This window comes from Lingula anatina, chromosome 6 (assembly GCF_051362555.1).
Source record: "Lingula anatina isolate TDL-2025a chromosome 6, LinAna3.0, whole genome shotgun sequence".
Taxonomy (NCBI): domain Eukaryota; kingdom Metazoa; phylum Brachiopoda; class Lingulata; order Lingulida; family Lingulidae; genus Lingula; species Lingula anatina.
Genome location: NC_141772.1, coordinates 12,327,277 through 12,345,381, shown reverse-complemented (window position 1 = coordinate 12,345,381; position 18,105 = coordinate 12,327,277). Strand labels below are relative to the sequence as shown.

Here is an 18,105-nt window from a genome sequence, read left to right as displayed (position 1 = left end):
TTTAAAATTTAAATTTCTTTGAAGATGTCATGTTACAAATCCAAGGTTTCAGTAATGGTGGAAGAAAATGACATTATTTAAGCTATTTTCAACCAAAAAAAATAATAATAAAATACATACTTCTGATACAAACCTACTTCTGCTGCAGTAAAGACACCAAAAAATTATAAAAAGTGACCTTTTTATTAAAGCTATATTTACAGCAGTGAAATGTATCTGTATAACATCAGATGGTATTATCAAACTAAGAGAACCTTTTTCGGAGAATAATTCTGCAGTCATGCTTGGGATTATGAATTCTTTCAGAAACAGACACTGATCTGCTTTGTGCGACTACCAAGACATTTTAGTGCAAATCCATTCTTAAGATTTATGTCTGTACTGCAAAGGTTGTACATTTTACCAACACATTTACCATTATCAAAGCTGTCTGCACAAAATGTCCAGATGGGAGATTTTAACAATATTTACTACCCAAGTCTGTAATCTTAAATCCATGACATAAAATTACAATATTACAGAAAAATTCTATAGAAAAAGTAACTAACTCAAACTTATACCTCATCTTGTAATAAACAAAAGATTCCATATTCTAAATATACATAGATAACAAAAATCATACAAAGAAGTAAATGCCCTTTTCCACTCTAAACCATGGTTTCAATTTAATCTTGTGACTTCAAACAGGTTATTTTTAAGCTATAACATTTAGCTGAAAATAAGTCATTTTGTGAAATTTAGTTTAAAACACAGTTGTTTTGCTAAAAATAATAATAATAATAATAACAGTGTCATATTGGCAACAATGTAGCAGTATAAAATCAGTATGAGACTGGCTTATCTTGACAAAATATCCCCCTGGAGGTGAGAAGGTCCCTACCCGTGTGTTGTGATTGTAAGGTGTACCAAACATTGTATATCCAAGTCCAAGGCTTTGTTCTATTTACACACACAAAAATGTTTATCATGTTCAGAACATAACTGCTTCTTCGCTAACTATAGCTGTACAAAAATAGTTTATCTTACATCTAGGTCCTAATCAGGGAGAGTACAAGAAAAATGCTACTCCCTCACTTCTTAAATGTGCTACAAATTACAGCCACAGACATTTCTATAATATAACTAACAAATAATAACTGTACACAAATAAACATGTACATAAGGATCTCCATTTACCACTTATTGCCTGATAAAGACTATACAAACAGGCAGGAAAAAACTTTGGTGTTGACAGCAATGGCACTGTAAACACCAATCATATGATGGATATATAAGTCATGTGATGGTCATATGACAGTCATGTGATTGGTCTGAGATGAAGGAGATCTTCCTGTTCATAACAGGTATGAAGTTATTGTCATTATCTTTAAGTTAGATTTCTTCTTTTCTGTCTGTCAATCATCATCCCCTTCTCCCTCCAATCCCTCAACATCCTCATCATCTTCCACTTCTTCTTCCTCAACTTCTTCACCTTCAACTGAAAAATGAACATTGTCAGAAAAATATTAATTTTCACCTTCATTAAAATTTACTTTTAGAATAATTAAAAGAAAATCACACTAGTTTTAAAAAAGCAAATATCTTAGCATATAATCATATCAAGCACTTTAAGCATGAGTTATAATGTTTATAAATACTGACAGTAGTCCTAAAATCCTTATATGGGAAAATGGTTGGAATATCTGGTGGTTAGATTATTTCCTCCAAAAATGTATTTTAACATTTTGTATTGAATTATGTAACACATTTGGCGAAAATTATAATCACAATTCATGATATCTGAGATCAGTTCCTACTTCATGAAACAGGTACCTACTTAGTGTCAAATATATTAAGTGACTTATAATCCAAAGATCTAGGTATGAATGCACATGACTGTGATAAAAAAGAAATAAATATTGAGAATTTAACAACCCAGTACAGAAGTAACATTACCTTCATCTCCTTCTTCATCCCCATACACTTCTTCCTCCTCTTCATCTTCCTCTTCATATTCCTCAGCTGTGAGAAAGAAAACAAAAACACTCAATAACTTATTTAGGCCTAGTTCAGAACAGTGGCCAATCAAATATGGCCAACCCACTTAAAAGTTTGCCATGTAATCCCCTAATAGACACCAAATAGATTACCACAGGGATTACGCAGCAAGCACTCAAGTGGGTTGGCCAAATCTGATCTGTGGACTAGTTAGTTTGCTGCTGCAGATGTGACCTTGCACATTTCAGAGAAAGAATCAACTTGATTTCTCAAATTTCTTTTCAGAACAGAAAATTGAACCCAAATTCTTCCAATTAAAATCATGATTACCAAAATATCACACAAGTAAGCTTTTAAAATTGTAAATCAAAACAAACACTTATTCCTGATCAAATATTTAACAAGTTTTTAATTATGATCAAAGCCTGTTTAGTTCATACTGAGGTCTTGTTGACTGACAGCTGTCAATCATGTTTATTTACCTTCTTCATCCTCTCCCACCTCTACCACTGCCTCGTCAAGGTCCTCTTCATCCTCATCTTCTTCCTCTTCACTGTATGGAGAGAGTAAAAAACAAAGTTAAAACAAAATATAAATGCTTTAAGTCTGAAATATGAGAGCAGACTCTGGGCAATAACAATAGGTTTACATGTAGTCAGCTACCAACAGTGCTTACAGGTCTCATACTGCAAGTTCATAACATGGCTTTTCTCAGCAAACAGTCTAGCCATCACCAGATGGTTCAAATTTTCATAGACGGCTGGGTTGTTTATGAATTTATTTTGAAAAATGATGGCTTGGACTCCCTAAAATGTTGCAGGAAGTCACAGATGATAATTTTGGACGGCCTGTACCTCCAATCCTGAGAAAACCCCTGATGACTAATGCAAATGCTGCTGCAAAACATTTAGTGGGATTGTAGAGTTGTTACTTTACTGACTAGTACATTTTCCCTTTTATCTTGTTTTTGAAGAAGTTACTAGTATATACAGAATGTGACATTTTCTTTCTCTATTTTTTCTTTTTTTTTTTTCCTTCCAAAGAGAAATCACCTGTCTAACCCGTTTTCTTCCACCTCAATGTCAGGTGCTAGGAAATACTGCAGGGGGTTGGGCCACATGTCGTCCTTTATTACCTGGAAGATAAACCAATACTTTGTTGTACAATGCATTAATCTATATTAAAGTTATACATAAAAGAAACACAAAAAATATTTGGTTTTGCCATGAATTCCAAGAATAAAAGCTATATTACACATATGATATTACAAATACTGATTGCAAATTAAAATTAAAATTTAAATTTATTGAACTCTGTCCTTTACTTGGTTTAGTTGTTAAATGAAATGGGTCTATGACACTAAAAACGTGATGTGATGTACAGCAAAAGGTACTTAAAAACAGATGATATTATTTATTCTGAAAAAACAGAGTGCTAGGTTCCAAAATTACTTTCTTCAAAACTTGAACCCACAGAGTTAAAACTCATAGAGGCAATATTTCACCAACCTCTGCTATATCATCAGCAGAAGGGTCTGTGTTGTCAATCAACCAGGTGAAGAAGCTCCGTCGTGGCCCAAACTTCCTCTTCCTGTTGTTCATCCCCATGGCCTCCCGGGTGGCGTGGCGATGGACGAGGTTCATGTCGGGTTTCCATTTGATATCTGTGGACTTTGAGGCTGGGTCACCTGGAAATATCCATACCACTCTGGTTAACTTGTATATAATAAATAAAATGGAAAATATGTATTGTATTCTCAAATTTTGAGAATTGTTTCATGAAGATCAGGCATGGGACCAGACCTCACTGAAGAAGTAGAATTTCCACACTTCACCAGATTCACACGTTTCCCAAGAATGACCCAAATGAATCCGAAAAAGTCGGAATTCCGACAAATGTCAGAAAAGTCTCATCAGTGTAAGATTCATCTAAATGATATCATACATAAAATGGAAAATACATATTGAAGACAATTTCAATAACTTTTATTACTAAGGTTTATCAAACTGTTTTTAACCAAAGATTTAACAACAGTTTTAAACACTTGACAATAATGTATCTTTGCCATTTTTCCATTTGACAAAAGAACAGCAATTATCTTCTACACCTACTGTCAAATATTTTTACAGTGAAATTGATCAACTCTCAGTTGTAAGTGATTTTTTGTTTTCAATCTTTACCTGATGTAGCTAAGTGGAATTCTTTTGTTATCAAACTGTTTTCAAAGTATGGGTTCTCTTGAAAATACAAGTTGATTTTGTACCCTGATTTTATATCTTCAAATTCTTCTACTTCAACCTGGAAGTATAAAATAATAACATAGCGTAGTAGCATTTGATACGATAGAATGATATACATTTAAACACATACTAATAGGGGTCAAAATCATGAAATAGACTTAACAGTGAATATAAACACAATCAGAGCATCTATCACAATTCAACACAATTAAGTTATAGTGACTGTAGAGACAAACAAACACAATTTACATACAGAATCACTCTTTATAAGTGACCAAAATGTATTAAGAATGTTGGAGAACAAATTTTTTTTTTTTTTAATGAAACTCCATGTGACCCATGCATTTTATGACTAAACAGAACTTAATATTAATTATGAACTTTAAAAATATTGCTTCTAAACTCAACAACTAAATTTCTGGATGATAAAATAAGATATATAAATGGAAAAAGAATTGTGTCTTAGTGCTCTGTGGAGTGCGAATTTTATCCTGAGCACCACTCACAGAACCTCGAGTGGTATTCAAAATAAAAAATTGCTTTTCCAGAAAAAAAAACTGACCTTTGTAAGATACCGTAAGCAGTCTTCCTCTTCTTCCTGTAGGATGGCTGATACTTGGGGGTGGTTCACAAACTGATCCAAGTCAAGGATCTACTACACAGTAAAATATGACCCTGTAATCATCTCTCAGTCTATACTGTATTTAATCATTTCATGGCTCATCATGTGATAAAATAAATTCTAAAAATTAAACCTCTCAACATTTGAAAGTGCATTTTTGGTCAAAACAGGTTAACATTAAATATTAAAATTACTGAAACTTTCTTTTAGAATTTCTCCCATTGAAAAATGGAAATTTGGTTTGGTATTTTGTTTAAAAGAAGTTTACAACCCCTCAATTTAAGTATGCAGATTCCAGGAAAATTGTATGATCAATTAGCAAAAATGCTTCCAATTCTGGGAAAAAATGACATTAAGAGAGAGAAATCGGACCGCTTGGTGTTGGAGATAGGGAAAATGATAATTATGCATAAAAGCATTTGCACAAAGTTTCCACTCCATATCAATATTCACAACATCTATATTTTCTATAATACTATTACATTCTTAGACGTCTATAACTACATAACTGCAATTTGATTCTGAGATAACTGCCTTCTCATTGTTCAACCTAGCACGTTTTTCAGCAGTATAAGACTAGAAATGTACTTTGCAGCTTTAACTCTTTTTGTGCAAAACATTAATTTAGAGAGAAAATCTCACATAAAACAGATAAAGGATACTGCAGTGACCCAAAAATTCGGTATCTTCTGTATCAGGGCATTGCGGGTCTCAAAATGCGGTTTCCTGAGCTTGTTGTACTTCTGTTCCACCTGCAGAATTTCCTCGCTGGCCTTCTCGTTGAGGGCATCTATCTCATTTTGACAAGCGTCGATGTCTTCCAAGGACCGTTGAGTGTCGTTATCGTAATCACCACCCTCTGAGCTATCGAGCTTGGCCACCTTCGCCTCTGGCCCCGAATCTGTGGCCATAACTGCACGATCGGAGGAGTTTCCAAGCCGATGCTAGGGTTATTTCACACACAAAGTGAGCGCGAACGGGAAAACGCACGCGCACATTGGCCGTGAGTCTATGACAGAGGTTGAAGTTCATTGGTCAATACTTGGAAACGTCCGTAGGTCCAAGCTAAAGTTTAACCAATCAGAGGTAGGCTATTATTTTCACTAGGTTTTGGGCAATATCCGGGGAATTTAGGTTTAAAAACCATCATGGCGGAATCGAGCGTGTCTCTGTCGCCTCGAGTGGAAAGCAACCAGAATATCTTTGACATTATACAAAAGGAAAATGTGACTGCCAAAGAGAATGACGCACCTGAAGTAGATACATCAAATAAACCGGCTACAGTCGTGGAAAATAAGTTGTCAAATGCAGCAAGAGACCCGAAAAGTTTCCGTAATTTGCCTGGACAGCAGTGCCACTTCTCAACCAAGGACGAAAACAAAACAGACGAGAGCATGGATGAGGATACCAGTGGCCCTGAAAAGGGCGAGGTCACTCCACAGCGACACTCATCCACTGAAAACCAATCAAGCACAGGCTGCAGTGAGCCAAAAACCGAGTCGCCGGTAACGCCTGACATGGGGAAACGAAAACGTACACACCATGACTACAGACGCCTGTCAAGCTCTGGGTAGGTAGCGGGCTTGTCATCAATAATTTAGAATGTGGAATAGTTACAGAATATCATTTTGTATGCATTTGATAAGTTAATACAATTGAATGCTTATCATGATATCATTTGTATTAATTTGTGGACCAGTTGTTAACGAGTGGAGTTCATATTAGCAGCTATTAAAATATTCGGTACTTTTGTGGTATACCCCCCCACCCTGTAACTTTCTGTAACTTTCACTTTTCAAACAGTTTTTTACATTTTCTTGTTCATCTATGTCAAAGCTGTTGAAATAAAATGCTTTTGTAATTACCTGTGGACTTTTCATTAGTTTTAATCACGTTTAATCCAGCCCATTGAAATACAATGTTAGAATCTTCAATTTACACCCGCAGTCAATAACTTGCCGCGTTTTCGTTGGCTAACTCTAAGGTAATTTTATGTGAACAAGTAGCTCATAATAATTTCACAGAGGAAGTCCAAGTATACAATGTATCAATCTTATGTTCACATAAAATAAGTTAGAGTTAGCCAACGAAAATGCTGCAAGTTATTGACTGCAGATACATTGTAAATTTTCACATTGTATTTCAATGGGGTGGATTAAACGTGATTAAACTAATAAAAAGACCACAGGTAATTACAAAAACATTTTATTTCAACAGCTTTGACATAGGTGAAAAAGACAAAGTAAAAAAATGTTTGAAAAATGAAAGTTTCAGGAAGTTACAGGGTGGGGGGTATACTACAAAAGTACCAAATATTCAGTAGAGCTTTATGATAAGTTTATTTATTATTTATTTACTGTAAGATGTATTATATATTCCCTGTCTTATCTTATTTAGCTGGCATATGTTTATGACAATTTAAGGTATTATGAATGTTTTATAACACAAAATATTGTATTCCACTAAAAGAATCCAAAATTGGCAGCTAGTGTACCAATCAAAAGAAATTAATATTTTTCTTTTAATTTTCATATTTTTTAACATGGTTGATGTTAAGTATTTTTTGAAGCAATAATTTATATCTATTGCAATCAGTTCTTATACATTTGATTTCATTTCCAGGTATGTGGATGACACAGAAGGCAAGGAAAAATTCCGTCCCACCAGCTGCAGTGAGTCTGAACTGTCCCCCACCCCACCCAAAGTGATGCCCCTGAAGATCAAGCTGCCCAGGGCTGACTCCCTCGTCAATGGTGTGCCAGGGGGTGAGTACAATGTCACAGTTAACAGACTGGTGAATTCCTTGGGCAAGTTTTTTTAACGAATGAACAAAAAATGGTCTTAACTTTTATATTCCATTTCTTGGTTTACTGTTGCCCAAGGTATTCAGCAATAGTCCACTAATGTGAATTATTTCCCATTTTATGCAAAGAAATAAATAGATGATGTATATCCTCAGTTGTTGCTTTATTTTCATTAGTGTCAGACTAAAGCACATTAATCTGGAAACTGAGTAGCCCCAAAAATTTGGTCTAAATTTGAGACCAACTTGAGTTTTTATGTAGAGCCAGCCCAATTAAAATAATAGATTCCTAAAGATTCTTATTCACTTAATGTGCTCTGGTATTGTCTTAGTTATCATAGTAATCATTTTTTGATAGGTTTTTAACATCCAGACAGCAATAAGAGGACAATCTGTGTAAAGTTCACACTAGGATGCCTGTTAAAATTATCTTTCAAAACTAAGCTAACTTGTATATAACTTGTACTTTGTAGATTTGAATTTAGTACTTTAAAAGATATTTCGTTTAGTTATCATACTATGATAATTATTGAATGGTTTACCTTTTTCTGCCATTTTTCACATTTATTTAATTCACAAATGTTGATTCGGCTATAATTACCTGGCTATTACGCTGATGCCAAAGTGAGGTTATTGTTGCACATATCACAAGACAGTATCTTTCTGTTAGTTTGCTCTTAGTTGATTGATGTGGTGTTTGCATAAGAGATTTTGATTTTATTATTTTTATTCATTTATTGATTTATTAAAATGAAGTTATTTTTTCTTGATTTGACAGAAAGGTAAAATAACTGTGACCAAACTATTCCAAAACGTCAGGTTATCAAATTTTACTGTGCACAGTATAACATTCATAAAAAATACATGAAATATGGCATCTTGGCTGCAAAGACTTCAAGTGACAGATAACAGTGTTTTCTTTTATTGGTTATCTGTGCCAAAGGCTGAAGCACACAAACAATTTCCCTTTTGCTTCACTCAATATTTCATTCACAGATATGTGTACACCACAAATATGTGTACTATATCATTTATGTATGGAAAAGCACATTATTTATGGTCCTTTTTTAGTTGGTGAGGTCGGATATGCATCCTTAAATTCTTATAAATTGCTTGGAGCATTTTGCAAACTGCTGTGTGTGTGTGTGTGTGGTGACAAACTTGGGCCTTTTTTGATATATAAATTTAGTCAATAGACAATCTCATCCAAGCCATTTAAGAATCTAAGCTGTCTAATTGAATTTGACTAAAATTATAAGGTTAAATTTTACCTTGGTAACTCGGTGACAACGTGGTAGTCTTATTTAGTAAACTATCTTAAACTATAGGTGTTAACATAGCTGGGTATCTGGACTTGAAAGGCTTAATGTGTGGTGTGTGTATGGTATGTTTGTTTAAATGGTTCTTTATAGTAAATTGAATTTCTTAACTTGTTATCAGAAGTGCATTACCTAAGAGGTCAGTTGTTATCTTTAATGTCTTAACCTTGTATGTTATCTGTGACATGACTTCAAACTTGGCAGTACTCATTTTTTTCCCTGTGTACTACTAGTAACATAAGCCTGTATACCTCACTGTGTATTAGATATGTGGAGGGCTGAGTACATGACAAAGCTCACTTTTCCCCTGCCTGATATTACCTTGGCCTTCTCTGAGTATGTGTGGAAAACGAGGCTTTGGAGTGTCCAACATCACATAGTCCCTCAGTTTTATATCAGAGCAGGAAATGGCTGAGAAAAATCTGAGCGAGGTTAGACCAGTAAAGACTCTTTGCCATAGCAGGTATGGTAGTAGATGTTTAAAAAGATGTGTGGAAACCTCCAGTTGCGTATAATTGGTCAGAGGTCATGAGGGCCGTTTATTAGGGTCAATTGTTATTGGGGAAAACGGGCAACTTTTATGACTCTGACTTGGCAAGAGAAGTTGTAATATTTTTCTGTTACTGACAGTGTTGAGATACACGCATGGAATTTTTTATTTGCTTCCTGGTATTTTACATAGGTGATTTATGTTTGATGCTTGCTGATACAAGAATGAAGCTGACACCAGTTATTTAGTTTTTACAAAGGCATAAAACCATGTTTTTCCCTATTTACAGGATGGATTTAGAAAAAAAAAATCCTAACTTAGGGGCTGAAAGTGCAATCTTACTGGATTGAGTACAGCTAGGCGTGGCAAAATTCTGATTTGCACAACTGTTGAGGGTCCTTAATTTGCTTACATGGAAAGTTATCCCACTTAAAATCAGAGAATTAGAAAGTCCAAAATCTAGTGAAAATCCTCTTGAGTTGTTCAACTTGTGTTTGTACTAAGCTGAGGTAGTGTGATGTTGAGGTGTGAGGCACAGGTGACAAACACTCACAGGGTTTCCTCTATTGTTTTGTTCTTCTTTTATTTTGAACATTTAGTAGGGTGACTCTGAAATAACTGGTTTGTGATTAGAAGTAGGCATTTTTAGTACACTTGCCATTAATATTTGCTGTTTGATCACTATTTTATGTTGAACACTTAGACGAAACACGAAGTCACATATTTTCAGTGTTATGGCTTTAAGGTGAAAATTAGGTTGTGCATGTTAACAAAAGAAAAGCTATAATGAATGAATGAATGGACAGATCACTGATCAGAGTGGGAGAATTTTTCAATTACCATTTATAGTAAACCGTAGAGTTTGTTTTACATAAAAGATGCTAAGGTGAAGTGTTTCCTCTCAGTGAGGTCCATATCGTCTGTTTCTATAAAATATGACGATAAAAGATAAATAGATAAGAAAAAGCTTTATCAGTGATTACACATTTTATAGGAAAAGGAATTTGAATAGCTTTTAGGTCAAGGCAAGATAAAACCTCTAAAATGTCTTTTTTTTTTTTTTTCTGAAGTAAGTGAACATAAGGGAGCATAACCTTAGGGTTACAATTTAAGGATAACACATAAAAATTGCAATGATTGTACTATCGGAGACAGTTTCTGTTAAAAGATGGGAGATTTTACGCTTCATTGAAAGATAGTTTAAAAATCCAATTACCCTTACAGAAATGATCATTTCAAACTATTATAATTAGATTTGCTAACACAAAAAATAAATACAAATATTTTTATTAAAATTTCAACAAACTTTTATAGTATTGAATAAGACTTTATTATTATTTCATTTCAGACCCGGTGTCAGAGACCTGTTCCATAAAGACCTCCGAGTCGTCTCCACATGATGAGAACACCACAGCCTCCAGGGAGAAATCTCACAAGAAGAAACACCACAAGGAGCACAAATCTCACAAACATAAACACAAGGCCAAGGAGAAACGGCACCACCATCATAAGCACCACAAGGAAAAGAGGGAGAGGAACTCTGAGGAATCACCAGGGGGAGGCACCGTTGCAGCCACAGCACCAGTGGTGACGCCTTGTGTGGCTGAAAGTCTTCAAGTCTCTGGCAGCACTGAGACAGTTGTAGATAAAATATCAAATGCAGTTGATCTGATTGAGGCCAAGGTCAAATTGGAAAAGGCCCCCAGCAAAGATATAGTCAAGACAGACCCAAATGTCATCTCTCAGACACCAGTTATTGTCAAGACAGGCCATAAAGACAGTCATAAGGTCAAGACAAGTCAGACTGACATTAAGAAATCGACAGAGGGTAGTGAAAAGGCAGCTGGGAAGATGCCCTCTTTGACACATAAAGAGGGCAAGAGTGGTAATGGACAATCGAAATCACATGGTGAGCCTTCTGGGAAAATTACACAGAGTTCGGGGAAGGGTACGGATCATAGTTTAAATTCATCTCATACAAGTGCGAATAAAACTTCTCACACAGTGAAGAGATCTAATAGCACAGAATCAGCAAGGAAGGCAAATAATACAGAAGTGTCAAAAAGTTCAGACTTGGCAAAGAAACTGACAATCAGGGAAGAAAAAGGTGCAAAAAGTACTGAGACTTTAAAAGTTGACTCTAAAGGAGAAACCATATCATCATCATCAGACTGCAAGTCTAAATCTCATACATCTAGCAGTAAGTCAGGTAAACTTTTCACTGGGGACAAAATGATTGCAAAATCTAGCCCCAGCAAAAGTAACTCATCTAGTCATAGTAATTCAAGCCATCATAGTGTTAACAAAGAGAAAAAGAAGGAAAAAAGTAAAACTGATTCAGCACACCAAAGAGACAAAACGGCTGGCTCGGGCTCTAAACCTGAAAAGCATCAACCAGTGGACTCTTCAGTTGTTAAAGAGAAGGATGCGTCTTCCCATCAATTACAGACAGTCAAGATAGAAAAAGATAAAACTAAAACTGTACCATTGACTTCTAAGAAGGACAGCAATGCAGTAAAAGTTTCACAAAACAAAGACCAGTCGCATAAGGTCAACAAAGATGGTGGTCATGGAATTAAGAAGGACGATGGACAAGGGGTCAGCAAAGATGGCCAGCATAGGGTTAACAAGGACAGTGAGCATAGGGTTAAAAAGGTTGGAGACAAAGATCTGACTAAATCCCAAAGCAGGGATGGGTCGCAGATGGAGGAGAAAGTTGCCTTGAAGCGCCCACTAGACAAGACAGTCAAAGGCAGCGACAGCAGTCCTCATAAGATACGGAAAGTTGAACACACAACCCCAGAAAAATCTCACAAAAGTGGCAGCTCTTCTTCAGTAACCAGTAGTACAAAGAAACCCGATAAAACCAAACACAGTGGTGGGGCAAAGTCAGAAAAGGACCATTCATTATCAAAAGGTGGCAGTGCTATCAGTAGTGATTCCAAGAAGGACCATCATCAGAAGACGCCAAAATCCAATAGTAAGGACAGTGGTGGGCTACAAAGGACTGCTAGCAAAATGCAGCTTGATGCCATAAGAGCGTCTTACCAGGCTAAATTACTGGAACTTTCAGACAGCAAAATTGCATCTCAACCAGATACTTTTAGAGACGTTGACATAGTTATAAAGAAATCTGATCTCTCGTCGAAGTATAAATATGGTCACCTTATGCATGTGGAGGTTCACACCAATGGGGGCGCTAAAGTCATTCATTGTTACCAAGAGGAGCTGGACTGTTTAACACCAGAACAGAGTGAGGAATTCGCACAGGAGTTTTTCACAGAAGCCTATGGTGAGGAACCATACGGGACAGCCAAGTATGTGATGGCTATCGTTCATAGAGCTGCCTCGTACCTTCCTGACCTGCTGGAGCATTTTGCCTTCCTCTACCCGCAGCTAGTGGTCAAAGCAGGAATACTTGGCAAGTCGGACATCGAGACCACGACGATGGAGGCGTTCGTTGAAAAAGTACGCCAGTCGTACTCGTATGGGACTTTCCGCTCCGGCTCTCTCCTCCAGCTCAGCCTTGTGGGCACGGTGACAGAAGAAGCCGGAGATTATTTCCCTGATTTCCTCGACATGCTGGAACACAACCCATTCCTGAGGAAGAGCATGCCCTGGGGTGACCTGTCTGTAGTCCACGGGCTGCCAAGGAATCGTAGCAATGATGGGCCTATCTTGTGGGCGCGCCCTGGTGAGCAGATGGTGCCCAGCGCTGATATGCCCAAGTCTCCTTTCAAGAGGAAAAGGTACTGATTTCTGTGTTCCATAGTATAAGTAAATATTTGGTTAAAGTTATGGAGTTAGTTGCCAAAGAAAAAATTGAAATTTAATGTTCTTAATGTACAATATATGATGAAAATGTGTCATGTTTTTGTAAATTTAACTACGTTTCTTTGCAAAATGATGTTTAAGTACAAGATCATGCAAAAGACTAGGGATGAAAATAAAATGGGGTCTGTATTAGAGCCTTTGAAAACTCCTTCCCAAATTGTAAATTACACTGTTGTTCAGATTAAGAGAACATAGTTATGCAATTAAGATGACATTACCACATACAATGAGTGCATGTTCCCCACATTGAATTAATGAAGATGAGTATTAGATTCAGACTAATGCAAAAAAAAAAAAAAACTATGCCTTGGTGGAATGAGAGCTCTAAAAAAAACTAGCTTTGCTGAATATATCATATATATTATGGTGTAAGGCAGACCTAATTTTAAGCTTGTTTTTATGCTGCTGATTTCTTTTGTAGGGGTATGAATGAGCTGAAGAACTTAGCCCTGCTTCCCAGGGTGTCAGAGCCCAGAGAGAACCCAATAGAGGAATATAATTTATTTTAATACTGCTAATTTCTATTGTAGGGGCATGAATGAACTGAAGAATTTAGCCTTGCTCCCCAGGGTGTCTGAGCCCAGAGAGACCCTGATAGAGGACCGCACCATGTGTCACGCTGACCATGTGGGTCACGGGTTTGACAGGGCCACCACTGCAGCCGTGGGGGTACTCAAGGCTGTCCACTGCGGTCAAAAGTAAGTTGTCCACTAGAAGTGTTGATATTGATGATTTTATCAGTTGTCTGAAAATTGAAATCTTTTCGTCAGTGTAATCTGAAAGAAAAATTTGCTTTCTCTTTCAAAGAAAAAAATAATAATAACCTTGACCTTGTATCTGAGGTTTTAGGGTACTTTGGAGCATGTGGGTAATGAAGTATGCATCCTTTTTTTTTTCTTTTTTTTTAAGTAGTATTCGTTTGAATGCAGTATAATACTGGTAAAATAAATGGAAATGTGTTCTCATTACCCCCAGGCCTGCAGGAGACCGTATAACAAAGGATGTGATCTGTTTTGAGGCAGCCAATTTTGCCCAGGTGACAGAAATGATGCAGCTTGACCTCCATGAACCACCCATGTCACAGGTACAGTAAACGTTTTTATTGATCCAACATTTCACTTTAAAAAAAGTTAACCAATAAAACTGCCTGTCTAAAATTTGTGTACATATATCATGTAATCATGGTTGAAAGTTTTCAGGATTATGTCTGATTTTAGGATTTTAAGTCATCATTTTTTTTTTTTTTTTTTTTTTTTTTTTCATATGGTTTTAATGCAATAAATTGCAAGCTACATTTTGGAGATTTTCATTTTTTTTACAACTTTCACCCATATATAATATAACATATAATGATTATGTACTAATATTCTTCTTTTTATTTCAGTGTGTGTCGTGGGTGGAAGATGCAAAGCTAAATCTAATGCGGCGAGAAGGCATTAAATATGCACGCATTCAGCTACGTGATAACGACATCTACTTCATCCCGCGCAATGTCATCCACCAGTTTCGCACCGTCACTGCTGTGACCAGCATCGCCTGGCATCTTCGCCTAAAGTCTTACTATCCACCAGAGTCTGAACATGAAGACGATAACAGTGACGCAAACAAAAGTGAAAGTGAAACCAAGGAAAAAACAACCACCGTTGATAATTCCACAACATGTGATGTTAAAGCTGAGAAGGGTGTCAAAGACAGTGTTGGCAGCAGCAGTGGTGACAGTAACAGTGTTACAGAGGTGAAAATGGAGACGACGTAGCAGTCAGTAAGTTTGGAGAGACTGCTTATTCAGGGTCAAAAGCCAACTTTTTTTGTGTAGGAACTACATTTTCATAATATTTATTCAGGAAATACATCGTGGAATGGTTTAGGTCAGAACCAGAAGGATCTGTTTTCTTTTAAACATATAAAGATAAGAATTTTGTTTTTGTATGGATGTATTTTCTTATTACTCCATTGTTTTCATCGTTATCTCCACCATGGCAGCAACTTGTCTAAATATGTGTCAAGGTCATGATTGAAGGTTAGGGTCAAGGTCAGAAAATCGTCTTGTTTAAATAGAAACTAGCTCTAAATATTCTCAGCCAGCAGTCAAATTGAGAGTTTTTGTTTCTATGGGAAAGAATAAGTCAATATGCAAGTGCATGGTTTTCTGTATAAACTTAAAAGTTTAGTTGGCTTTTTTAGAAATTTGTTTAAATAAGGAAGATGTAAGCTCGTCCTTAATTTTTAGGCAAATGAATCTCGTATCTGCTGTGAACAGCAAATTTGGGCAACCTCCACATGATGTGCTTATTAATGAGAAAGTTCAACCATGCAAAGAGAGTATTGTAGTATATTGCAATTTTGCTCTAATCTGGCAATACATACTTCCAAGTTAAATTTTAATTGTGGTTCGTGAGGCCAAGCGTGTTAATTGTGTTTAGTAGAAACTAAGCTTTAAATCGAGGGTTGGCTTTCAACACGTCACCTGCTAGATTTACCTCGAAGTCAGAAATGGAGATTTAGTGAGGAGACCCAATTATTGTGAGATATTTTAATTTAATGCACACTTGGTGAGGCAGACACCCTCATATAAGCCCAAGTCCAGTTGTTCAGCTCCAGTGGATATTTCAAGCTTTTCAGTGTTAGTCATATTTGTGCCATGACTGTGTAACTTTTATAATATGGTACTTATGAAAAAATAGACTTAGATAAGTTTAAATAAGCATAAGTTTTTTATAGCACCTTCATGTTATTATTATGATAGTAATTTATAGTTGTCCAGTTGAAAGGATAATTTAAAACTTTGTAACTGTATGTTTGCAAGCTCTTTGTACTTGCAGTGTTTTCTATATATCTGTATATTTTTTCTTTTCTTGTTCTCTGTAAAAAGATTAGTCCATTTACAAATGGTGGCCTTACCAGTTTAATTGCACTGTTTGTATTATGAAATGTGCAGTTGCAAAATGGCGAGAAAAGATTGTATATAACTGTGCCGGTGAAATCAAAATTAGTATCAAGAACATTAGTATCTATTGGAAAATAGAAAGTGAAAGTGACAGAGATAAGCAGCATTGTAATAGTGAAGTATGTAAGACCTGTAGACTTGCCCTTTTGAGGTATTTTTATGCATGAATGTATTTTTTATTAAGTGACTTGAGAGAGGGGAATGCTGATCTGGATAAATCACTTGAAAAGTCCATTTGTTTTGTCACTTTATTTGATGGGCAGCTATTTCTTAGTACTGCCTAGTTATATGGTGTAGAACAAGATTCCATAGTTTATGCAGTCTGTGTTTTTTTGTTAGTGTATCCCCTTTTTTCCAAGTTCTTGTCCTAAATGTCTAACTTATACATCAGTTGCCGATGTGGAATTTTTCTTAGTTTTTTTCTATTAATGTTTTGCAGTATCGTATAAAGACAGTAGTACAAGATTTATATTTGTATATATTTGTAAATGAATCATGTGTATAGCCCCCTTATGTGGGTATCTGTCAGTCCTTCATCACGTGTATGTGGCACCTATATGTGCTGCTTTATTTAAGATGTTCCTCGGCCAGATAGTAAGGCTGTTTCTACATAATCTTTTGAAATGTTATAGTTTGTAGGGTGCAATCTACTTCAAAGCCTCGTTTTGGGTTACACGTGGACAGGTCAGAATTATGGGGCGGGGAGGGGGAATGAGACTCCACTAATAAGCAAACCCGAGACAGCAAGGATCATTGGTTTTAATGTGATGACAGGCAAATTTATGTAAAGCATAGTTTAGGAAGCAGTTAGAAAAAGACAGTTGTGAACAAGTAGTCCGTTGTTCTGTAATCAAATTAGGCAGAGAGTTTTGAGCTATAGTGTTTACAACCGATTAGACAGGCCGTCGGGCTTTAAGCTGAGGAATCCTTAACTCAAGTTGAACCCTTCTAAAATCCAATTATTGTCAGTGAACTGTTACTGTGAAGTAATACCAGACCAGTCTAAAACAGGTGATAAATTCCCAGTTCATCAGGTTTTTAATTGCATGTTATTTTATTGTTCTCCCAATATGGCAGAAGTGTTTGATTTTGTTTGGAATTCAGCTGTACATATCTGCAGAAACCCTTTACTATGCTTCTACGCTGTGAATATAGTGCGTCGTAGTGTGCAATTTCCATGGTCAATACTTTCATGTCTTCTATATATATATATTTATTATTGTTTCTACAAAGACTGATGTAGAAGATTTTTGAATAAACGGATGTAGTTTTCTAAATGATGGTTTTTCTTTACTTATTAGAACATATGTAGTCTTTAAGAAAACCAAGGTTGGCAATTTATCTCTGCTGCACGTTCCTTGTATTTTGAAGTCGATAATATTTACATTAATTTAGCCGACTGCGGTTTACAGCATATCTGATACTTGCGTAACTACTTTATTATTCATTCATGCTTGTAGATTGGGAGGGAAAATGCGTGCACCTTCAGTTACTGCTTCACTAAAGCACTCCATTCACTTGGATTGTTGTGTTTATATATTTTAAATAACATGAAGGAATGGCAGCAGTTGCAACTTGCACAGCGCAACTAATGCAATTTTGAGTCGGCTTTTGCTTCTAGTGCACTCCATTGACTTCTCTGGCGTAAGTGAGTTACACGGGAAATAGATATTGTGGTGTAAAATACTGCTTATTCTCTAGATATTTTATAAATTATCATTTGTACCGTCTTTGTTTTTCCCCATCTCTCTCTCTCTCTCTCTTCACTGTGCTCGAGTCTTTGAGAAAAATAAATAAACAAATAAATGAAAATCAAATTGAAAAAGAACAGTACATAATTTTCTCCCTCTCGTAACCACGTGACACCTCTTGA

The 18,105-nt window shown here is 36.0% G+C and overlaps 2 protein-coding genes across 3 annotated transcripts; one reads left to right on the top strand and one right to left on the bottom strand.

The window, feature by feature from the left end:
* Positions 1-164: 164 nt before the first annotated feature.
* Positions 165-5,843, bottom strand: LOC106177825 (protein SET). 2 transcript variants are annotated; one of them, XM_013560723.3, is made up of 8 exons: positions 5,502-5,843; positions 4,780-4,851; positions 4,158-4,275; positions 3,486-3,664; positions 3,039-3,112; positions 2,460-2,530; positions 1,936-2,001; positions 165-1,477 (listed from the first exon to the last, which is right to left on the bottom strand). In XM_013560723.3, the coding sequence occupies exons 1-8, from the start codon at positions 5,748-5,750 to the stop codon at positions 1,395-1,397; spliced, it is 912 nt and encodes a 303-aa protein (XP_013416177.2). In that variant the 5' UTR covers positions 5,751-5,843; the 3' UTR covers positions 165-1,394. The 2 variants fall into 2 exon arrangements, with proteins under 2 accessions (XP_013416177.2, XP_013416176.2); XM_013560722.3 differs by having other exon boundaries at positions 3,030-3,112; positions 5,502-5,842.
* Positions 5,844-5,952: 109 nt separating this feature from the next.
* On the top strand, positions 5,953-17,509 carry LOC106177831 (uncharacterized). The gene is made up of 6 exons (XM_013560732.2): positions 5,953-6,409; positions 7,462-7,604; positions 10,800-13,200; positions 13,816-13,983; positions 14,261-14,369; positions 14,670-17,509. Exons 1-6 carry the CDS (start codon positions 5,988-5,990, stop codon positions 15,039-15,041), a joined length of 3,615 nt encoding a protein of 1,204 aa, XP_013416186.2. The 5' UTR covers positions 5,953-5,987; the 3' UTR covers positions 15,042-17,509.
* Positions 17,510-18,105: the final 596 nt, after the last annotated feature.

Coding starts and splice junctions, on each gene's coding strand:
- LOC106177825 (XM_013560722.3), bottom strand. CDS start 5,750: ATGGCCACAGATTCGGGGCCAGAGGCGAAGGTGGCCAAGCTCGATAGC. Junction 2,531..3,029: donor GAAGAAAACGGGTTAGACAG/GTGATTTCTCTT, acceptor CTCTCCATACAG/TGAAGAGGAAGAAGATGAGG. Junction 2,002..2,459: donor GGTGGGAGAGGATGAAGAAG/GTAAATAAACAT, acceptor TCTTTCTCACAG/CTGAGGAATATGAAGAGGAA.
- LOC106177831 (XM_013560732.2), top strand. CDS start 5,988: ATGGCGGAATCGAGCGTGTCTCTGTCGCCTCGAGTGGAAAGCAACCAG. Junction 13,984..14,260: donor GCTGTCCACTGCGGTCAAAA/GTAAGTTGTCCA, acceptor CATTACCCCCAG/GCCTGCAGGAGACCGTATAA. Junction 14,370..14,669: donor ATGAACCACCCATGTCACAG/GTACAGTAAACG, acceptor TTTTTATTTCAG/TGTGTGTCGTGGGTGGAAGA.